This window comes from Heterodontus francisci, chromosome 34 (assembly GCF_036365525.1).
Source record: "Heterodontus francisci isolate sHetFra1 chromosome 34, sHetFra1.hap1, whole genome shotgun sequence".
NCBI classification, from domain to species: Eukaryota; Metazoa; Chordata; class Chondrichthyes; order Heterodontiformes; family Heterodontidae; genus Heterodontus; species Heterodontus francisci.
Genome location: NC_090404.1, coordinates 28,148,057 through 28,172,493, shown reverse-complemented (window position 1 = coordinate 28,172,493; position 24,437 = coordinate 28,148,057). Strand labels below are relative to the sequence as shown.

At 45.4% G+C, this 24,437-nt stretch overlaps 1 protein-coding gene and 1 pseudogene across 2 annotated transcripts; one reads left to right on the top strand and one right to left on the bottom strand.

The window, feature by feature from the left end:
* LOC137348771 (zinc finger protein 208-like) overlaps nt 1-24,437 on the bottom strand; it is a 133,293-nt pseudogene that overhangs the window by 63,728 nt on the left and 45,128 nt on the right.
* LOC137349279 (zinc finger protein 436-like) lies at nt 12,241-22,042 on the top strand. Of its 2 annotated transcripts, XM_068014810.1 has the most exons (3): nt 12,241-12,270; nt 12,672-12,785; nt 17,316-22,042. In XM_068014810.1, exon 3 carries the CDS (start codon nt 17,682-17,684, stop codon nt 18,606-18,608), a length of 927 nt encoding a protein of 308 aa, XP_067870911.1. In that variant the 5' UTR covers nt 12,241-12,270; nt 12,672-12,785; nt 17,316-17,681; the 3' UTR covers nt 18,609-22,042. The 2 variants fall into 2 exon arrangements, with proteins under 2 accessions (XP_067870911.1, XP_067870912.1); XM_068014811.1 differs by lacking the exon at nt 12,672-12,785 and having other exon boundaries at nt 12,267-12,629.

Sequence of the window (24,437 nt, the reverse complement as noted above, 5' to 3'; positions counted from 1 at the left end):
CACAGACTCCTGTGTTACAGAGCTGCTTGGGATGAACCTTGACAAAAACCACTGCATCTCTTTCCACACCTGCTTTGCAAAGGCACATTCCAGGAGGAGGTGGGCGACCGTCTCTTCCCCACCACAGCCAACACGGGGGCACTGTGCGGAGGGGGCAAGACTTCGGGTGTGCATGAAGGATCTGACGGGGAGGGCCCTTCTCACCACCAGCCAAGCTACGTCTTGGTGCTTGTTTGAAAGTTCTGGTGATGAGGCATTCCGCCAAATGACTTTGACGGTCTGCTCGGGGAACCATCCGACATGATCCACCGTTTCCTTTTCCCGTAAGATATACAAAGTTAATACTTAACAACGGCAATAGGTATACAGCAACACTCAGCTCTTGCTTCTGAGCTCGCTGGGGCACAGACTTCTCTCCTCCTTCTTCTCGTGCTGTGTTCTCTTGACCATAATCTATCTTCTTCTTCTATGTGTGCCAACAATGTTCTGTTAACTCCTCTCTAAATGCACTACTGCTCCCAAACTCTCCCCTTTTTATCCTTCTTAGGGGTCTCTGTCTTGCCATATTAGGCCATGATCTAATTCAGTCAATATGATTGGGTTAAGACTACATCATTGTTTACTCCTAGTCTCAGGCTGACTTAGCAGATAGATCCTCATAGATGGTTCTTGTTTTTAACCCTTGCCAGATAGCTCTATCTCTGCAGCTTTACAGTTTTTAATGACTAGACTCATTGATATTTTTTATCCTTGTTCTTACAGAAGTGCAGAAAAACATGTTTTCTCGACTCTCCAAATGTCAATTCAGCATCAAACAGCCTGCCATTGACCTATTTCAGTCAAGCCTATCCATCATGCCTTGCAGTCAAGCCTTGATGCAAGTTTTTTGCAGCAAGTGTATTACAAAGCTATTCATCAAAGTAAGCTACGAAAATGCTCGAAACCTTACATATTTCGTACAGGCCTCAGCATTAACCCACACGGGGACTTTGCTGTCAGTGAAGAGAGACGAGAAAGATCAAAGAGCCGTTTGTCCCTCTCAGTGTGATCCTGAAGGACTGTGTTCAGGCTGAAGTTCTGTTCCTGCCGTACGATCCTCCCTCCAGATTGTCCTTTCTGAGCTCCAGCCAGGTGAAGCTAAACACTCAGGTGGGAAAGACAAAAATCTACAACAATGTGTTTTAAAATAAAGCTGATTTATTTGACATTGAACCAGAATATTAAACTCCAGCCAAGTTATAGGGATTATTCACATCAGCAGAAACAAACCCCAATTATAACAATAGAAACATAGAAAAGTTAATGCACAGAAGGGGGCCATTCAGCCCATCATGTCCACACTGGCCGTTAAGAGTTATCCAGCTTAATCCCACTTTCCAGCTCTTGGTCTGTAGCCTCGTAGGTTACGGCTCCTCAATTGCATATCCAAGTACTTTTTAAATGTGATGAGGATTGCTGCCTCTATCACCCTTTCAGGCAGTGAGTTCCAGACACCAAACCCACCAACCCTCTGGGTGAAAAGATTTCTCACTGTTTTCTAATCCTTCTGCCAATTACTGTAAATCCATGTCCCCTGGTTATTGACCTCTCTGATAATGGAAATAGTTCCTTCCTATCCACTCTATCTCAGCTCCTCATAATTTTATACACCTCAACCTCCTCTGTTCCAAAGAAAACAACCCCAGCCTAACCAATCTTTCTTCACAGCTAAAATTCTCCAGTCCAGGCAACATTTTTGTAAATCTCCTCTGTACCCTCTCTAATAATCACATCCATCCTGTAATGCAGTGACCAGAACTGCTCACAGTATTTCAGCTGTGGCCTCACCAGTGTTTTATGCAGTTTCACTATAATCTCGCAACTCTTATACCTTATGCCTCGGCCAATAAAAGCAAGCATCATATATGCGTTCTTAACCACCTTATCTACCTGTCTAGCCACCTTCAGGAATTTGTGGACATGCACTCCAAGGTCCCTCTGTTCCTCTACACTGCTTAGTATCCCACCATTTATTGCATAGTCCCTTGTCTTTTTCACCCTCCCCAAATTCATTATCTCACACTTCTCTGGATTAAACTCATTTGCCATTTTCTGCCCACCTGACTAATCCATTGATATCTTACTGCAGTCTACTGCTTTCTTCCTCACTGTCAACCATACGGTCACATTTTGTCTCATCTGCAAACTTCTTAATCATGTTCCCTACATTTAAGTCTAAATAATTGGCATATTCCACAATAAGCAAGGGACCTGGTACTGAGCACTGTGGAACCCCACTGGAAGCAGGTTTCCAATCATGGTTCAGTTCTGGATGTGATTAACAGCAGCAATAACACAAGAACACAAGAAATAGGAGCAGAAATAGACCATGTGGCCCATTGAGCCTGCTCCGCCATTCAATACGATCATGGCTGATCTCAGGTTTCAAATCCACTTTCCTGCCCACTCCCCATATCCCTTGATTCCCTGTGAGACCAAATATTTATCTATCTATCCCAGCCTCGAATGTATTCAACGATGGAGCATCCACAACCCTCTGGGATGGAGAATTTCAAAGATTCACAACCCTTTGAGTGAAGTAATTTCTCCTCATCTCAGTCCTGAATGATTGACCCCTTATCTTGAGACGGTGTCCCGGTGTTCTAGATTCCCTGACCAGTGGGACCAATCTCTCAATTTCTACCCTAAACATTTCTTTCAGAATCTCGTATGTCTCAATTAGATTGCCTCTCATTCTTTTAAACTCCAGAGGATATAGATTAGATTAGAGATACAGCACTGAAACAGGCCCTTCGGCCCACCGAGTCTGTGCCGACCATCAGCCACCCATTTATACTAATCCTACACTAATCCCATATTCCTACCACCTGTCCCTATATTTCCCTACCACCTACCTATACTAGTGACAATTTATAATGGCCAATTTACCTATCAACCTGCAAGTCTTTTGGCTTGTGGGAGGAAACCGGAGCACCCGGAGAAAACCCACGCAGACACAGGGAGAACTTGCAAACTCCACACAGGCAGTACCCAGAATCGAACCCGGGTCCCTGGAGCTGTGAGGCTGCAGTGCTAACCACTGCGCCGCCCAATATAGGCCCAATTTACTCAGCCTATCATCCCAGGGACCAATTTAGTAAATCTTTGCTGCCCTGCACGGAGCAGGTGAATGGCCTCTCCCCAGTGTGAACTGGCTGGTGTGTCAGTGCAAGTATATCCTTTATTAAATGTGGAAACCAAAACTGCACACAGTATTCCAGGTGCGGTCTCACCAAAGCCCTGTACAATTTTAGTAAGACTTCTTTATTCCTATACCCCAATTTGCAATAAAGGCCAAAATGCCATTTACCTTCTTAATAGCCTGCCGCACCTGCATGTTAACTTTGTGTGTTCCTTGTACGAGCACCCCCAAGTTTCTTGGAACATCAACACTTAGTAGTTTCACACCTTTTGAAAATTATTCTGCTAAGTGTTGATGTTCCAAGAGACTTGGGGGTGCTCGTACAAGGACCCCTGATATTATATGTGAACTCTCTAATGGGTCAGCAGGATGGATGACTGACTGAATCCCCTCCCACACACAGAGCCAACGAATGGCCTCTCCCCAGTGTGAACTTGCTGGTGTCTCAGCAAATCCTTTGTATTTTTAAACCTCTTCTCATAGTCAGAACATGTAAATGGTCTCTCATCAGTGTGAATAAGCTGGTGACTCAACAGGTGGGATGACTGAGTGAATCGTTTCCCATACTACAGCAGCTTAATGGCCTCTCCCCAGTGTGAACTCGCTCGTGTGTCAGAAGGATGGATAACTGAGTGAATCCCTTCCCACATGCGGAGCAGTTGAATGGCCTCTCCCCGGTGTGAACTCGCTGGTGTCTCAGCAGGTTGGTTGACTGAGTGAATCCCTTCCCACACTCAGAGCAGATGAACGGCCTCTCCCCAGCGTGAGTGCGTTGGTGTTTCAGTAAATCTTTGTTACTTTTAAATCTCTTCTCACAGTCAGAACATTGAAAAGGTCGGTTATCAGTGTGAACAAATTGGTGTGCACTGAGGTGGGATAACTGAGTGAATCCCTTCCCACATGCGGAGCAGTTGAATGGCCTCTCCCCAGTGTGAACTCGCTGGTGTGTCAGCAGGTGGGATGACTGAGTGAATCCCTTCCCACACTCAGAGCAGGTGAACGGCATTGCCCCAGTGTGAGTATGTTGGTGTATCTGTAGATCCCTTGTGCTTTTAAAGCTCTTCTCACAGTCAGAACATTTAAATGGCCTCTCCCCCGTATGAACGCGCTGGTGTTTCAGAAGGTTGGACGACTGAGTGAATCGCTTCCCACATTCTCGGCAGGTGAATGGCCTCTCCCCAGTGTGAACTCGCTGGTGTGTCAGAAGGTTGGACGACTGAGTGAATCTCTTCCCACAATCTCGGCAGGTGAATGGTTTCTCCCCGGTGTGAGTGCGTTGGTGTTTCTGCAGATCCCTTGTTCTTTTAAAGCTCTTCTCACAGTCAGAACATTTGAACGGTCTTTCCCCAGTGTGACTGTGTTGATGAGTTTCCAGCTCAACCAGGTGGTTGAATCCCTTCCCACAATCCACACATTTCCATGGTTTCTCTGTGGTGCCGATGTCCTTGTGCCTCTCCAGGTTGGATGATCACTTGAAGCCTCATCCACACACAGAACACGTGTACGGTTTCTCCCCGCTGTGAATGGTGTGATGTTTCTTCAGGCTGTGTAATTGGTTAAAGCTCTTTCCACAGTCAGTGCACTGGAACACTCTCACTCGGGTGTATGTGTCTCAGTGTGCTTCCAGTCGCACTGATGTCGATTCTGACTGTGCGAAAATATTTGAAACAAACATTTCTCTTCCCACATTCAAAAGGCGATGATGTTCAGATCCTGATGAATCAAGTGACTGTTAGATAGTGACACAATTTTTGGCTTTGCATTCCCGTCTGCAAATCTTCCCGTTCTTATACCCTGTAAAAAGGAGTTTACAAAAGCCATCACTGTCAGTCCGGATAGAAATTCACAACATTCTCCCCTTCTACTTGCTGACCCAGGATGGTCATGCATGCGCCCTGCTGCACATTCCCCTCCAATCTACCTCCCTTGACAGTCTCACATTGGAAATTGTTGGGCCGACTGGGCTCAAAAGTACTCGGAATTAAACCCAACAGCTTCTCCTTCAGTTGCACTACTGCTCCAACTGATGCAACAAAAAAGACCTACACAGGTGGTCAGGGACCAACTTCCACATCCAACACCCACCCTCATACAAACCTGCTCTTAATTGGTCCGTCCGTTTCTCAACTCAGTTCTGTGAACAACACCTGCAATAAAACAAAAGCAAAATACTGTGGCTGCTGGAAGTCTGAAATAAAAGAAAATGCTAGAATTACTCAGCAGGTCAGGCAGTATCTGTGGAGAGAGAAACAGAGTTAATGTTTCAGGCGCATCGAGCTCGGAGCCTGCAGCCTGGAACTTGGAGTGGGAGAAGGAGGAAGAATGAGGAGAGGCAATATAGTCCAACACTCACAGCAACCTACAATCCACCGACATTACCGGGATAGGGAGACAGAGTTCAGAAACACTCACCAACACGACTCCAGTAAAACATCCCAGGAGGAAAAGGGGGAGCAGTGTGTGTACCTGCCCTGATATCCCCCTCCCCAGGCCTGTCAGTCAAACCCCGCCCCCACTCCTCCCAGTCCACAGCTGAGCCTATCAGCTTGCAGCTTCCTGCACCTTGAGCCAGCCCTGCCCAGGGTGGCCCAGTCCAAAGGGAGTCTTTGTGGAACCAGGGAGTGGGGGAGGGAGGACCTCCTGCCCTGTGCTGTGTCCCAAATGGTTCCTCCCTCCCTCCCCTCCCTCAGGTCCCTTTATAACTGAGCTCAGTTTCCTTTAAAGTTTTGTCCTTTGATGTTACAGTTTATTAATCCTTAGTTCCTGTTCTATATTGTTATACTATCTGTAAAGTGTTAGGAACTAATTAGCTTGGAACTGGTTGTTATGTGCAAGTGTTCCATTGGGCGGCCACATTCACGGCTGCCCTGGGGAGTCATGTTATATGTAACACAAGAACCAGTTGAACCAGGTTCGACAGCAGACAGCATGGTGCTGTAATAAACAGACTGACTCCAGCTTTTCCTAGTTTAAAGTGAGATTATTTCCAACATCTGGGAACCAGAAAAATAACAAAAAGATGGAACATGGTGGCAGTGAGTATCTGTGAGTAAACCTGGAACATTGTTAAAAGCATCAGATTGAGAAAATTGACACAAATTAGTGCCAGACAGCGAAAGAAAAACTGAACGACTTGTGCGAAAACAAAAAAAATGTCAGCGGGACAGGAATGAATGCACAGCTACAGCCCATCATGAATTGGGAAGCTGATGATGTCATAGAGGCATTTGAGAAGTTTAAACAAAAGTGCAATTTGGCATTCAGTAGCTTCCTAAAAGGCACTAGTGAAGAGGAGAGGGTCAGTTATATCCTTCTGTGGGCTGGAGATAAAGGATTACATTTATTTAACAGCTGGGACCTAAGCAAAGAGGACAGCAGAAACCCAGACAAAATTTTTGAAAGATTCAGCACCCATCTCCAGGCAAAATCAAATCATCAGATATACCGATATGAATTTCAAGGCCTCAGACAGAAACTAGGTGAGCCTATTGATAATTTTGTAGCAAGATTGAAAAATGCAGCCAGAAAATGTATATTTAAGGACACAGATGAACGGCTGATAGATCGGCTCATTTGGGGTTCTGCACATCCTGAAGTACAGAAAGCTCTAATCGGACATGACAAGCTCACAATATCGCAGGCTGTAGACACTGCCAGAACACATGAAGCCACAAGCAGACAGATGAAGACTCTGACTTCCCAAATAGCTAGCCTTCAGTTAAGCCAAGAGACAGGCAGCAGGGTTGATGCAGTGAAACAACAACTAAAGAATGTACACCAGAGAGAAAGATCTGCAGGAGCTGTGGACGACCACATGAATTGACAGACAGAAGGAACTGTCCCGTCTATGGATCAATCTGCAGAGCTTGCGGAAAGACCCATCACTGGGAAAAGATGTGAACAAGGCAAGAAGGTGGTAGACTAGTTAGCAGAGCCAAAGTAACAGGGTGAAGGAATAGTGAAAGAAACCAAAACATCCATACCCTGGAAGATGACGATGGATTTGAGAACATGATAGACATAGGAATCATAGAATTGCACAAAATGTCTGGATGTGACGGTTCCCAGAGAAACGAAATTCACACAACCATTCAGATCAGGAACAGGCTGAGAAATATGCCCACGATGATAAAACTAAAGGTGAAGATTAATACTAGAGCGCAGATTAACATCATCCCGTTCAGACTATACCAGCAGATCTTCCCTGAAAATTTGGAGAAAAATGGTTATCCAAGGGAAGGTGCTCTGAAACCAAACAAGCTAACAGCATACGGGGGAACTGAGATTCGACAGCTAGGAACAACCCAAATCAGAGGGACACACAAAGGAAAAGATGTTAACTGTATGTTCTACGTCACAGAAACAGATGGTCCAGTTATCCTGGGGATGAGCAGTTGTGAAGAGCTGCAGATTATCTCATAAGGTGAAAGAGGTGACACTGAGGGTTGAAGATGGTACACCCATTGAAAATCGCCCTCCAAAAAGCAAAGAAGATCTGGTACAAATGTACCCAGAGTGTTTTGATGAGACAGTTGGATGCTTCAAAGATTTTGAGCATCACATCACTATTAACCCAGCGAAGAAACCGGTAAAGTACGAGTAGAACTAAAAGGAAAGCTTGAAAGAGAGCTCCAAGAATTGGAAGAAAAGGTGATTGCCAGAGTCACAGAGCTTACAGATTGGGTAAATTCCATCATGGTGAGAGAGAAGCCAAATAGATGGCTAAGAATTTGCCTAGATCCAAAAGATCTTAACCAAGCAATAAAGAGGGATCACTACCCTATTCCCACACTGGAAGAAATCACACCAGCACTGGCAGGGACAAACATTTTCAGCAAGCTTGATGCGAGAAATGGCTACCGGAATGTGAAGCCAGATGCAGAATCTTCACTGTTGACAACATTCAACACACCCTTTGGACGGTACAAATTCTTGCGTCTACGCTGTGGCCTCAAAGTGAGCCAGGATGTGTTCCAACAGATAATAGACAAGACATACGGGGGATGCAAAGGAGCAGTCGGCATAGCTGATGATATCCAGATATATGGTGTAGATGGAAAATATCATGGCAACCATCTACATGAAGCCATGGAGAGAACCAGGAAAGCTGGGATTAAGCCAAAATGCAGACCAATGCATTATGAAAGTGACAGAATGCCAGTTCTTCGGAATGGTGCATACACCTGACGGAGTCAAGCCAAGTCCTGAAAGAATCGCAGCCATATCTCTTGGGGCTTCCATCCCCGAGAGATAAGAGAGAGTTGAGAAGTTTCCTTGGTTTGATACAATACATGAGCTCCTTTATTCCACACATCAGAACACACAGCAAACCTGCGGGAGCAGACGAAAGAAGATGTAGAGTACCAGTGGTCAGAGTCACATGACAGGAGTTTCAACAAACTCAAAAAGGTAGTATGAGAGCAGACAAGTCTGTCACTCTGCAAGTAGATGCTTCCACAAAAGGACTGGGAGCAGCCCTGGTACAAGAGGGAAAGGCAATAGCATTTGCGTCCAAAGCTCTAACCTCAGCTGAGAACAGAAATGCCAACATAGAAAGAGAGCTTTTGGCGGTCGTGTATGGATATGAGAAGTTCCACACATATCTCCGTGGGAGAAAGTTCACAGTGGAGAGTGATCATCATCCACTGGAGCAGACCTACAAGAAAAATCGATATAAAGCACCAGAAAGACTGCAGAGGTTACTCTTGAGGCTTCAGAGTTAAGATTTTACTCTGAAATATAAGCCAGGAAGAGAAATGGTGCTGGCAGACACCCTATCTCGGTTGTCACCACAGGAGAAACATGAGATGGAAGATCTAGGCATAAAGATTCATCACCTAATGAATGGAACAACACCAAAACTTAGTCAAATTAGAGATGAGACCAGCAAAGATGAGGAATTATAGACGCTATCTCAGCAAGTGATCCAGGAATGGCCTGATAGGATACAGCACACACAGCCAGCAATACGGCAGTACTGGTCTATCAGAGATCACTTCTCACTAGAAGATGGCGTTCTACTGGCTGGATCCAGAATAATCACACCCAAAATAATGCAGGAAGAACTTCTCCAAAAGATACACAAAGGCCATATGGGAATGGAGAAGTGTAAGCTCAGAGCCAGATCAGCTGTGTAGTGGATAGGCATGGACAAAGATATTGAAATATGCTGCCGACATGCAATGTATGCCAGAAGTACAGAAACTCACAACAGAAAGAGGAGATGATAGCTACCGAAATACCACCCAGACCATGGCATACTGTAGGAGTCGATTTATTCACACATAATCAAGAATGGTATCTCATAGTTGCAGACTTCTTTGGCCTCCTTGTCTCAGGAGACAATGGGTAAGCGCCTGGAGGTGGTCAGTGGTTTGTGAAGCAGCGCCTGGAGTGGCTATAAAGGCCAATACTAGAGTGACAGACTCTTCCACAGGTGCTGCAGAAAAAATTGGTTGTCGGGGCTGTTACACAGTTGGCTCTCCCCTTGCGCTTCTGTCTTTTTTCCTGCCAACTGCTAAGTCTCTTCGACTTGCCACATTTTAGCCCCGCCTTTATGGCTGCCCGCCAGCTCTGGCGATCGCTGGCAACTGACTCCCACGACTTGTGATCAATGTGACAGGACTTCATGTCACGTTTGCAGACGTCTTTAAAGCAGAGACATGGACGGCCGGTAGGTCTGATACCAGTGGCGAGCTCGCTGTACAATGTGTCTTTGGGGATCTTACCATCTTCCATGCAGCTCACATGGCCAAGCCATCTCAAGCGCCGCTGACTCAGTAGTGTGTATAAGCTGGGGATGTTGGCTGCCTCGAGGACTTCTGTGTTGGAGATACGGTCCTGCCACCTGATGCCAAGGATTCTCCGGAGGCAGCGAAGATGGATTGAATTGAGACGTTGTCCAGGCCTCGCTGCCGTAGAGCAAGGTACTGAGGACACAGGCTTGATACACTCGGACTTTTGTGTTCCGTGTCAGTGCGCCATTTTCCCACACTCTCTTAGCCAGTCTGGACATAGCAGTGGAAGCCTTTCCCATGCGCTTGCTGATTTATACATCAAGAGACAGGTTACTGGTGATAGTTGAGCCTAGGTAGGTGAACTCTTGAACCACGTCCAGAGCGTGGTCGCCGATATTGATGGATGGAGCATTTCTCATGTCCCATGATGTTCGTTTTCTTGAGGCTGATGGTTAGGCCAAATTCGTTGAAGGCAGCCGCAAACCTGTTGATGAGACTCTGCAAACACTCATCAGTGTGAGATGTTAATGCAGCATCGTCAGCAAAGAGGAGTTCCCTGATGAGGACTTTCCGTACTCAAAATTCCCTTTTATCCAGAAGATGAAAGACTTGAGAGCCACAACAATTGTCTCAGCAGTACAAGTTCTGTTCGCTGAGCAAGGGATTCCTGAAAGATTAATATGTGATAATGGCACCCAATTTACATCCAGAGAATTTAAGAAATTCGCTGACCAGTGTGGGTTCAACACCATCACCTCATCACCACACTACCCACGGGGACACGGATTTATAGAAAGATATGTCCAGACGGTCAAAAAAACCACTTGTAAAATGCCAAGAGACGAAGGAAGACCCAAGCCTGGCCTTAATGTCATTCCGATCCACACCTCTAAAGGCTGACATGAAATCACCTACAGAGCTGCTTAATAGAAGAAAAAATATAAGACAACTCTGCCAAGCAAAATACATCCTTCAAGTGACCAGGAGGAAGTGAGACAACAACTCACTGAAGCACAGATAAGAGGAGAGCAACACTTCAACAAGTATGCTAAATCCCTACCCGTTGAAAGGACAAACTGTACACGTACAGGATCCAATCATGAAAACCTCGAGCCCAGCAAACGTTGTTAATGAAGCTGAGACTCCAAGGTCATATATCATTGAGACTGAAACCGGTAACCATATTCGACCTACATCTGAGCTGGAACAACAGAAAAGACCATCAATAACACCGGAAACATCACTATCCAGTGAGACAACATTATCATCTTCAAGTGACACAACATTGCCTGTACAGCGTGCCAACTCACCACTGAGAGCAACAAATGCCAAATCTACCAGTTGTAAGCACAACATCTTACCACCCACGTGATACCGTGAATAATATTTTAAAGAAAGAATACACGCTGTAAAAGACTCTAAAAAAGGGGTTCAGATTTTTTCCACAAGTCGGATGATCATCTTTATTTATATTGATGTAGGGGCATTATGTTTTAAAGATTAAGGAATTTGATATATTGTTATACTATTTGTAAAGTGTTAGGAACTAATTAGCTAGGAACCAGTTGTTATGTGTAAGTGTTCCAGTGGGCCACATTCACAACTGCACTGGGGAGTCACGCTATATGTAACACAAAAACCAGTTGAACCAGGTTCTACAGCAGACAGCATGGTGCTGTAATAAACAGACTGACGCCAGCCTTTCCAAGTTTAAAGTCTGATTATTTCCAACATCTGGGAACCAGAAAAACAACAAAAAGACGTAACAGTTCCTCCAAAAGAGCTGGAAATCTGGCGGCCGTTAACCCCAAGCCTGTCACCGGGAGAAGCCCCGCAGCTGCTGCCCCGCTCGGTTCAGAGGCGGGACCGGGAGCTTCTTATTGAGGGTGTTGAGGCCTACACCAGGTGTTTCTGAAGCCTCCCCGCCCACCCGCCGGCTCCACCGCTTACCGACTGCAAAACCCAGCACACGCACTGCGCATCTTGCTAACACTATTCGAACTACGCATGCTCCACACACAATGCCCCTCATCGGCTGCAGATTCGACTGAAAAGCCCTTCTCCGTCGCCATCACTGGCACTGCGCCTGCGCAGCTAACGCCTTCCGACCAGTCAGCTCACAGTGTCAGGGTGCTTGACGGCTGCTTCGAACCAATAACAAGACGGCTATTGCCGCGAGCCCCGCCCCTCGCTCGCTCCGATTGCTTGGATGACCAAAAGCCCGCTCTGTCCTCCAGACCCGCCCCGGCTCTTTCCTATTGGTCCCGAGCTGCCGTCTATCAGCCGGGCGGGCGGTGTGAGCTGAGCATGCGCGGTTGGCAGGGTCTGAGGCAGAGAGCGCGGTTCCAGCAGGTGAGAGGGAGGCGGGTTAATAAAGCCCGGGGCTCGCAGGCTGCAGAGACACCGAGTGTGGAGTCAGGAGACAATCTAAACAGCAAGATCACAACAAACAACAAGATCAACCCCCACCGCTTCCCTCCGGCCCCAATCTCAACAAAGAGCCGAGACTGTCCCAAAATCCAGGAGAGGCAGGGAGCGTCTCTAAATGGGGGAGAAATGAGGACTGGTCAGGGAGCGTCTGTAAATGGAGACCGGTCAGGGAGCGTCTGCAAATGGAGCAGAAATGGGGACTGGTCAGGGAGCGTCTCTAAATGGAGGGGGAATGGGGACTAGTTTAGGAGTGTCTCTAAATGGAAGAAATGTGGAGACTGGTAAGGGCTGATGGTGATGGATTTTGTAAACTTCTTTTACAGGGCTTAGAAGGGGAAGATTTACAGATGGGAAAATCAAACCAAGCATCACGTCAAGAATTGACTCGATTCATCTGGACCTGAATATCATTAGCCTTTGAACGTGGAAGAAAAAAGGTTTGTCCTGTCTGTGGGAAAAGATTAATCCACTCCTGGGCCCTGTAAACCCGAGCATTAATCCACTTTGGGCCCTGTAAACCCAAGCATTACTCTACCCCGAGCCCTGTAAACCCGAGCATTAATCCACTCTGGGCCCTGTACATAAAAACATAGAAAATAGGAGCAGGAGTCGGCCATTCAGCCCTTCGAGCCTGTTCCGCCATTCATTATGATCATGGCTGAACACCCAACTCAGTAGCCTGTTCCAGCTTTTGTCCCAGACCCTTTTATCCCTTTAGACCCAAGAGCTATATTTAACTCCTTTTTGAAAACATACAGTGTTTTGGCCTCAACTGCTTTCTGTGGTAGCGAATTCCACAGGCTCACCACTCTGGGTGAAGAAATTTCTCCTTTTCTCAGTCCTGAAAGGTTTACCCTGTATCCTTAGACTATGACCCGTGGTTCTGGACTCCCCCACCATCGGGAATATCCTTCCTGCATCTACCCTGTCAAGTCCTGTTTGAATTTTATAGGTTTCTATGAGATCCCCCTCACTCTTCGGAACTCCAGCGAATATAATCCTAACCGACTCAATCTCTCCTCATACGTCAGTCCTGCCATCCCAGGAATCAGTCTGGTAAACCTTCGCTGCATTCCCTCTCGCAAGAACATCCTTCCTCAGATAAGGAGACCAAAACTGCACACAATACTCCAGATGTGGCCTCACCAAGGCCCTGCATAATTGCAGCAAGACATCCCTGCTCCTGTACTCAAATCTCTCACTATGAAGGCCAACATACCATTTGCCTTTTTTACTGCCCATTGCACCTGCATGCTTACCTTCAGTGACTGGTGTACGAGAACACCCAGGTCTCGCTGCATATTCCCCTCTCTCAGTTTATAGCTGTTAAGATAATAATCTGCCTTCCTGTTTTTGCTACCAAAGTGGATAACCTCACATTTATCCACATTATACTGCATCTGCCATGCATTAGCCCACTCACTCAACTTGTCCAAATCACCCTGAAGCCTCTCTGCATCCTCCTCACAACTCAACTTCCCACCCAGTTTTGTGTCATCTGCAGATTTGGAGACATTACATTTAGTCCCCTCATCAAAATCATTAAGGTATATAGTGAATAGCTGGGGTCCTAGCATCGATCCCTGCGGTACCCCACTAGTCACTGCCTGCCATTTGGAAAAAGACCCATTTATCCCTACTGTTTGTTTTCTGTCCACCAACCAATTTTCTATCCATCGCAATACACTACCCCCAATCCCATGCGCTTTAATTTTACATGCTAATCTCTTCTGTGGAACTTTGTCAAAAGACTTCTGAAAGTCCAAATAAACCACATCCACTGGCTCCCCCTCATCAACTCTACTAGTTACATCCTCAAAGAATTCTAGTAGATTTGTCAAGCATGATTTCCCTTTTGTAAATCCTTGCTGACCTTGCCCGATTCTACCACTGTTTTCCAAGTGCTCTGATATAAAATCTTTGATAATGAACTCTAGAATTTTCCCCACTGCTGACGTCAGGCTGACTGGTCTATAATTCCCTGCTTTCTCTCTACCTCCCTTTTTAAATAGTGAGGTTATATTAGCTACCCTCCAATCTGCAGGAACTTTTCCAGAGTCTATAGAATCTTGGAAGATGACCACCAATGCATCCACTATTTCTAGGGCACTTCCTTAAGTACTCTGGGATGCATACCATCAGGCCCTGGGGATTTATTGGCCTTCAATCCCATCAATTTCCCCCAACACCATTTCTCTACTAATACTGATTTCTTTCAGTTCCTCTCTCTCACTAAGCCCTGTGTTCCCCAACATTTCTGGTATGATATTTGTGTCCTCCTTTGTGAAGACAGAACCAAAGTATACATTTAGTTGGTCAGCCATTTCTTTATTCCCCATCATGAATTCCCCTGTTTCTGACTGTAAGGGACCTACATTTGTCTTCACCAATGTTTTTCTCTTCACATACCTAGAGAAACTTTTACTGTCAGTTTTTATGTACTCCGCAAGCTTGCTCTCATAGTCTATTTTCCCCTTCTTAATCAATCCCATGGTCCTCCTTTGCTGAATTCTAAACTGTTCCCAGTCCTCAGGTCTGTTGTTTGTCTTGACAAATTTATATGCCTCTTCCTTGGATCTAATGCTATCTCTAATTTCCCTTGTAAGCCATGCTTTGGCTACCTTTCCCATTTTACTTTTGTGCCAGACAGGGATAAACATTTTTTGCAGTTCATCCCTGTGCTCTTTAAATGTTTGCCATTGCCTATCCACCATCATCCCTTTAAGTAACGTTTCCCAATCCGTCATGGCCAACTCGCGTCTCATACCTTCGTAGTTTCCTTCACTGAGATTCAGGACCCTTGTCTCAGAATCAACTATGTCATTCTCCATCTTGATGAAGAATTCTATCATGTAAACCCGAGCATTAATCCACCCCTGGGCCCTGTAAACCTGAGCATTAATCCACCCCTGGGCCCTGTAAACCTGTGGATTAATCCACCATGGGCCCTGTAAACCCGAGCATTAATCCACCCCTGGGCTCTGTAAACCTGTGGATTAATCCACCCCTGGGCCCTGTAAACCCGAGCATTAATCCACCCCTGGGCTCTGTAAACCCGAGCATTAATTCACCCTGGGCCCTGTAAACCTGTGGATTAATCCACCATGGGCCCTGTAAACCCGAGCATTAATCCACCCCTGGGCTCTGTAAACCCGAGCATTAATTCACCCTGGGCCCTGTAAACCTGTGGATTAATCCACCCCTGGGCCCTGTAAACCCGAGCATTAATCCACCCCTGGGCTCTGTAAACCCGAGCATTAATTCACCCTGGGCCCTGTAAACCTGTGGATTAATCCACCCCTGGGCCCTGTAAACCCGAGCATTAATCCACCCCTGGGCTCTGTAAACCCGAGCATTAATCCACCCCTGGGCCCTGTAAACCCGAGCATTAATCCACCCCTGGGCCCTGTAAACCCGAGCATTAATCCACTCTGGGCCTGTCGGATTAAACCTTAATCCACTTTGCTTTACATACACAGAATTGCAGCCCAGAAACTGGTTGTTCAGCCCCACTAGTCTGTGCTAGTGTTTATGAACCACATTAGCTTCCTCCCAATCTAATTACCTCGTCCCACCCTTCCCCCATATCCCTCTATTCTCTTCTCCCTCATTCATGTATTGAGCCTCCCCTTAAACACATCGTTGTTATCTGCTTCAACCACTCCACATGGCAGTGAGTTCCACATTCTCACCACTCTCTGAGTAGAGAAATTCCTCCTAAGTTCTCTATTTGACCTGTTAATGTCTGTCTTATATTGCTGCTCCCTTGTTCTGACTGACTGATAATTTTAAAGACCTCTATCAGATCTCCTCCTAGTCTTCTCTTTTCCAGAGAAAGGAGCCCCAGCCTGCTCAATCTTGCTGGATAGTGACATCCTCTCTGGTGACATCTTTTAATTCCATTTAATTTCTTACATTTTAACCAATAACTGGCCTCCTTATTCCTCCTTCCAAAATGAACCAGCTCACATTTCACTATGTTGAATTTCATTTCCCATTTATCTGTCCAGTCCGTCAGCCTGTTTATGTCTTCCTGGATTTCAGTGCAGTTTCCACATTATTAGTTCTACCACCCAATTTGGTGTCATCTGCAATTTATGAAAACATCCTCTAATTCCTGAGTCCCAATGTAGGTAATGAACAGAAATCCCATTGTATTTCACACCATAGATGATGGCCCGGGCACTTGGGTATCGGTATAAATTATTATAGTTTTTTTCATTGCCTCTCTGGCCCCAATCTCCCTGGGATGATGTGTAAATAATCATCCATTCAACAATTGTAGTTTTCAATGGTGGATTAATTACCCAGGACTCCTGGGTCAGGAAGTCCCCTATCAATGAATACAGGAGCCCAGTGCACCAGCGCAGGAATGGACTGTGTTCTGAGCATGAGCAATGCAGGTGATGGAGACGGACTGAGGTGAAACGGGCAGCTCGGGAGGCGGGAGAAGATTGTGGGGACAGGGGAGGAACTGGAGCCGTGGGTGGGCTGGGAAGCTTCATAAACACCTGGGGTCGGCCTGAGGCCCCGAATACGAGGCCCTGAGTTTTTGTCACGGTGATAGGCCCAGGGGAGCAGGGGCACTGACCACCATCTAGGTGCAGCATTGAGCCGAGCGCTTGCGTGGCCATCTTTGTGAGGGCACAGAGAGTGGGCGGGGCTTCAGGGTCCCAGTGACCAGGAGAGAAAATCATTGACTCACTGATTGTATTCTCAGTCTGCACACACGGGCTGGAGAACTGAACCCAGCCAGAGTAGAGGGAGGGGGAAAACTGGGCAGTGGAGGTAAGAAATGGTGCCATGGGTTTGGATTTCAGCACAGGGTGGAGGGTGAATGTGCGGGATGGGGATTTACAGCTTCGGGCGAAAAAGAGAGGAAAATGTGTTCCATTGGATCTCAAATTGTCTATTCTGAATTTCTATCCTGTACTGACCGTGATGCCTTTTGTAAACTCCTTTTACAGGATATTAGAAGGGGAGGATTTACAGACGGCAAAGTCAAACCAAACATCACATCAAGATCTGACAGATTCACTCGATTCATCAGGACCTGAATATCATCGGCCTTTGAATGTGGAAGGAGAAATGTTTGTCTGTTCTGTCTGTGGGAAAAGATTTCAAACATCAGTGTGACTGGAAAAGCACCGAGACACACACACACCCGAGTGAGAGTGTTCCAGTGCACTGATTGTGGAAAGAGCTTTAACCAGTTACACAGCCTGTAAAAATATCGCACCATTCACAGCGGGGAGAAACCAGACACGTGTTCTGTGTGTGGACGAGGCTTCAACTGATCATCCAACCTGGAGAGACACAAAGACACTGGCAGCATGGAGAGACCATGGAAATGTGAGAACTGTGGGAAGGGATTCAATTACCCATCCCTACTGGAAATTCATCGACATAGTCACACTGGGGAGAGGCCGTTCACATGCTCTGAGTGTGGGAAGGGATTCACCCGTTCATCCAACCTGCTGAGACACCAGCAAGTTCACACTGACGAGAGACCTTTTAAATGTCTGGACTGTGGGAAATGCTATAAAAGTTCCAGGGAATTGATGTTCCATCAACGTGTTCACACTGATGACAGACTGTTCAAGTGCTTTCACTGTGGGAGCCGGTTCAGAAAATCATCTGACCTCACTGTACACAAACGCACTCACACTGGGGAGAGACCGTTCACCTGCTCCGTGTGTGGGAAGGGATTCACTCAGTCATCCAACCTGCTGACACACAAGAAAATTCACACTGATAAGAGACCTTTCAAATGTTCTGAATGTGAGAAGACCTTTAAAAGCAAACGTGAAATGGTGACACACCAACGCAATCACACTGGGGAGAGGCCGTTCACCTGCACTGAGTGTGGGAAGAGATTCACCCGTTCATCCAACCTGCTGGCACACCAGAGCATTCACACTGGGGAGAGGCCATTCACCTGCTGTGTGTGTGGGAACACATTCAGCCGTTCATCCACTCTGATGACACACCAGCGAGTTCACACTGGGGAGAGGCCGTTCGCCTGCTCCATGTGTGGGAAGGGATTTGCTCATCCATCCCACCTGCAGAAACACCAGCGACTTCACACTGGGGAGAGGCCGTTCACCTGCTCGGTGTGTGGGAAGGGATTCGCTCAGTCATCCAACCTGCAGACACACCAGCGAGTTCACACTGGGGAGAGGCCATTCACCTGCTCGGTGTGTGGGAAGGGATTCACTCAATCATGCAACCTGCTGAGACACCAGCGAGTTCACAAGTGACTGCGGGGATTGGATTCTGCTGTTATTGCTGCTGTTAATGACATCCAGGACTGAACGCTGTTCATTCTGATGGTTAAAGAAAGATCTGCACGTATACAGCACCTTCCACTACCTCAGGACATGACAAAGCTCTTTACAGTCAATGAAGTATGATTGAAGTGTAGTCACTGTTATAATGTAGGAAACACAGCAGCCAATTGCACACAGCAAACTCTCTGGAGTGGGACTTGAACCCACAAGCTTCTGACTGAGAGGTAACAAAGTTAACAACTGATCCACAGTCAGGGTTCATTTCTGTTGATGTGAACTGGAAAGTGGGATTAAGCTGGATATCTCTTTTTCAGCTGGCACAGAGTCAGAATGGCCTCCTTCTGTGCTGTACATTTTCAGTGTTTCTATCCTGACAATTGGAGTTTGTTTCTGATGAGAATACCCCCTTCTACTTTGGCTGAAGTTTAATATTCTGGATAAACGCAAAAAAAAAGCTTTGTAATAAACACACTGTTGAAGATTTTTCTCTTTCCCACCTGAGTGTTTAGCATCACTTGGCTGGAGCTCAGAAAGGACAATCTGGGGGGAGGATCGTACGGCAGGAACAGAACTTCAGCCTGAACACAGTCCTTCAGGATCACACTGAGGGACAAACGGCACTTTGGTCTTTCTCGTCTCTCTTCACTGACAGCAAAGTCCCCGTGTGGGCTAATCCTGAGGCCTGTAAGAAATGTGTCCCAGCCACTCTCTTCCATGATTCAGAGCTCCTGGGCACGGAACAGAAGGCTCCTTTACAACTGTGTTTAGAGTCAGGAAGAACAACGGTGAATGCTGGAAACGTGCTGTCAAATCAGAGATTGATGTAAAACTGTGATCTGTTCTTCACTGAAAGTGAAACGGCAGGTTTAAGTTACCAGTCTGAAAATGAGTGTGGTAATTATTTTACAAAAGTTTATTGTGCTTGTGTGACAGTCCTCAAAGTCAACCATTTTAAGGCAGGCATTAACTCATTTAAAATGGATCCATTGAAAATAAATTGGTTAACTTTTGCCTGACAGCTGCTGGTACAATTATACAACAGTCATTTAATCTCCAGAGAAAGAAGGGTCTGCAATGTGTTTCCAGGAATTCACGATTGATGTGATAGATGGCAGGATACAGGACCCGGAACATCCATAGGCATGGGTGCTTACAGTTACTCTGGGATCACTCCCACTGTGAAACTCCATCACTGACACTGCTGAAAGTTGCAGACTTGGGGAGATTTTGTCATGGGATGGGAGTGCCACTGGCAAGGCCAGCATTTGTTGCCCATCCCTATTTGCCCCTGAGAAGGTGGTGGTGAGCTCTCTTCTTGAACTGCTGCAGTCCATCTGGTGTAGATACACCCACAGTGCTGTTAGGAAGCAAGTTCCAGGCTTTTGACCCAGGAACAGTGATACAGTTCCAAGTCAGGATGGTGTGTGGCTTGGAGGGGAACATGTGTGCTGCCCTTGCCCTTCTAGGTGGTAGAGGTTGTAGGTTTGGAAGATGCTGTCAGAGGAGGCTTGGTGTGTTGCTGCAGTGCATTTTGTAGATGATACACACTGCTGCCACTGTGCGTCAGTGGTGGAGGGAGTGAATGTTTAAAGTGGTGGATGGGGTGTTGATCAACTGGGCTGCTTTGCCCTGGATGTGTCGAACTTCTTGAGTATTGTTGGAGCTGCACTTATCCAGGCAAATAGAGGGTATTCAATCACATTTCTAACTTGTAGCTAGTGGACAGGCTTTGGAGATCAGGAGGTGAGTTACTCAACACAGAATTCCCAGCCTGTGACCTGCTGTTGTAGCCACAGTATTTATATGCTTGGTCTAGTTAATTTTCTGGTTAATGATAACTACTAGGTTGTTGATGTTGGGGGATTCAGTGATGATAATGCTGTTGAATGTCAAGGGTTGATCATTGGTCATTGCCTGGCACTTATGTCGTGGGAATGTTTCTTGGGAGCAGGGCCTCCAGGAGTGGACTGTAAGAAAGTTGGGTTTCAGTATTCTGACAAATACATGGCGAGGAACTAGAGAAATCCTTACTAAGGAACTGTCTGGGGTTTTACCTGTCAGCATAGATCTAGGAATGAATGATGCCTGACTCCCCGAACTATCTTGCATTGAACCGAGTTTGGAACAAGATGGATTCTGTTTCCAGTAGAATCGGGACAAATATCACCCACAATTGAGGGAGACAAAAGCAGCCATTAGAGAAGCTGAGAGATCTTTGGAAAAGAAGCTGGTGAACAATTCATCCAACCCGATCAATATATCCTTCCATTTCTTTCTTCCTCATGTACTTATCTAGCTTCCCCTTAAATGTATCTCTGCTATTCACATCAACTACTCCCTGTGGTAGTGTGTTCCACATTCTTCCCTCTCTTTGGATAAAGAAGTTTCTCCTGAATTCTCTATTGGCTTTATCAGTGACTATCTAATATTTATCACCACTAGTTTTGGAATCCCCCACATGAGGAAAAGCTTTTCTCTACGTCCACCCTGTATCACCTTTTAATAACCTTAAAGACCTCTCTCAGATCACCCATCAACCATCTCCTTTATCTCGGGAAAAGAGCTCCAGCCTGTTCAGCCTTTCCTGATAAGTTTATCCTCTCAGTTCTAGGACCAACCTTGCAAATCTTTTTGCACCTCATCTGGTGCTTCCATATCCTTTCCATAATATGGAGACCAGAACTGTTCACAGTTCTCTTTCCCCTCCCTGGGGATTCTAGAACCAGGGGACACAGTCTCAGAATAAGGAGCAGGCCATTTAGGACCGAGATGAGGAGAAATTTCTTCACTCAGAGGGTGGTGAATCTTTGGAATTCTCTGCCCCAGAGGGCTGTGGAGGCTCAGTCATTGAGTATGTTCAAGACTGAAATCGAGCGATTTCTACATTTTAGAAACATCAAGGGATATGGGTATATTGCAGGAAAATGGTCTTGAAGTAGATGATCAGCCATGATCTTACTGAATGGTGGAGTGGGCGTGAAGGGCTGAATAGCTCTCTCCTGCTCCTAGTTTTATGTTCTAAGTGTTCACAGTTCTCTAAGTGTGGTCTAACTAAGGCTCAATACAAGTTCAAGTCAACTGCTCCTTTTGAATTCTGTCCCTCTAGAAATGAACCCCAGTGCTTTATTTGTTTCTTTTTTGGCCTTAATAACCTGTGTTGCTACTTTCATTGGTCTGTGTATCTGTACCCTCAGATATAAATATATAAACACATATAAATGTAATCAGAGTTATCCAGCAGTTGAGCACTAATAGGGAGAGTATTTCACAAAACAAGTAACAAATACAGAGGTGAGAGTGGACAAAGACCAAAAGGTCTGAAAATTAGTGGCCGAAGACTAAAAAAGTCTCAATTTCTTTGTTTGACAAGGAATCATGTAATTATAGCACTGTTATTGAAGTAAACTGGTTGTGTAATGTCAATTTTGTACAATTTTGCATCTGCACTGAATAAAATTACACTGTACTCAATACAATTTCATGAAACTTACCTGACAGCTGATAATTGGTTTTACAGAGCTTCATGTTCTCAATGTCCTGCTTCTGCCTATTTATAGCTTGTTCATGTAAAAGGTGTTCTGTGAAGATGTGTCAACTTTAATGGAAAGTTATATATATAAACATACCAGATGGCACGTTCTGGTACCTTGGTAAGCGATGTGCTTAAATCATGTACAGAATTTGAGAGACATTGACAATCCAGAAACTTGAACATAAGCAGGGTAATTTTTCTTATTTTGTGCTATGACATAATCATCTGAACAAAGCAGAAAGCAAAACCAGGTAGGGAGGATTGTATACCAGTTATACAGCCTGTCCAATTTACTGTCCATTAACTTAAATGGACAGGAATATCACCTACATTCTGTTAGGAGCATGTGATACTCCTGATCCAATTTTCTTTTAGACAATTATTTACCTCCAAGAACAAAAGAGGAAAATAACCTTATTAACTTTAATAAATGTGGTGCCTCTATAGATAGAATGCTTGTTTTTTAAATATGAATTATGGTAGATTTTATAATTTAAAATAATTAGTCACATTATAAAGATTCCAAACTAAAATAATCTTGTTTGCAGTGCAGATCTCATTATAATCTTAATGAAAACTAATTAAAAATGAGGTTTTCCTCTTCAAATGCAATGTAAAAATTGTACCAGATCTTGCTAGTAACAGTGGAAAAGTAATGAGACTAGTGTTGTACCTCTAGGAAGCAAATCCTGCACTCCGGGTCCCACTACGTGGTGGGATGTCCTGCCCCATGTGCCCAAAGATCTGCAGGTCGAGAATCGGCCTGTTCAGTGACCTGAAGACCCATGGCAGAAACTCGTGAGCTTGAGTAGACGTCATCCTTGAATCGAGGGACAGCCGATGACGACCTCTACAGTAACAAGTTTGAGGTTCTGTTACATCATCCCTAAATCAGGCTCAAAAGTTTGGTAATGGCCCTGTGACAATGCAGCAGGTCCAATGGACAGCTGTATATCCCAACAGTGATGAACATTTCTGGCTCCTGTTCTACTGCATCAATTGGTGCAGTGACAGCTGCATTTAACAGCAAGGTGAGCTGAAAATCATAACTATTGTGTTAGCTTGGAGAAAGGCAGCACTCTGTATATACATATTCATACATGTACAGAGTATTGTGCCATCAGCCTCAGAAACCCAGTGACCATTCCTAGTGACTGCAGAGAGCTCACAGGATAGTTGTACTGTAGCCAATACACAGCACTTGTGGTGCAGGACAGTCTTTTCCAGATAATCTTAAGCAATGTCAAACCACACATTGAAGAAAGATGGCCAGAGTTATACTCCTTGCCTTGCATCACTATGGTGTAAAAGACAGCTTCACACTGACTCCAGGTTTACAGTGTGACTGGGGCAGTAGACAGTGAAAATGGAGATGAACAATGAATGGAATTCAGCCATACACCTGAGCAAACCGATAAGTGGAAATTCCAGATCACTTCAGTTGCTGCAAAGCACAGGACATATTCAGTTTATACAGTTCATGCTCACTGCAGGATATTCACATGCAGTAACCAGTTTGTGCAGGGTTTTCAGAAATTATTTCAGACACACACTGCTGTGTAAATGGAAGCAAGTTTCAAATTCCTATTGACAGACCAATGTTTTTGCTGCAGACCAGCGACTTGCCAGCTACTGATCCTGCACCATTAATTTTAAACCATGTCAAATGAGCTGTGTCAGTTCTCAGGTGGTCTCTGCTAAGATATCCCATGAAGGCAAAAACAAACATTGGGAATTGGTCTGTGTTTACACACACCTCCTTTTTGGCCATTTACAGAAGACTGACACACTGAAGTTGTGAAGGAGTATGCAGATCCACCCACTTGCTTTCCTGGGTGAAGTTCATTTCCACTGAAGAGGAAGGCTATAAAAAATAAAGACGATTTAAAAACAGGTAGAAAGACCACAGGATGGCTTTGTGGTTGGCCAGCTTTAATAAAAAAAATGGGAACTGGCAGTGAATTGACAGTTTCAATTTTGTTTTAAAGCTGGTCTTTTGGTCAAGTCTGAAAGGCAGAAGCCAATGGTGGATTTCCAAAACCCCCAATATCGTAAAATCTGCTTTTTGATGGAAATCCGAAATAAAAGGAGAAAATGCTGGAAATACTCAGCAGGTCAGGCAGCATCTGTGGAGAGACAAAGAGAGTTAAGATTTCAGGTGTATTCGAGCTGCTGGAGCCTGGAACTCGAGTGGAGGAGGAAGAATGAGGAGAGGCAAGAAAGCCCAACACTCACAGCAACCTGCAACCACTGACATTACTAGGATA

What these genes read in the sequence shown, in the direction of transcription:
- LOC137349279 (XM_068014810.1), top strand. Translation starts at nt 17,682, where the DNA reads ATGGAGAGACCATGGAAATGTGAGAACTGTGGGAAGGGATTCAATTAC.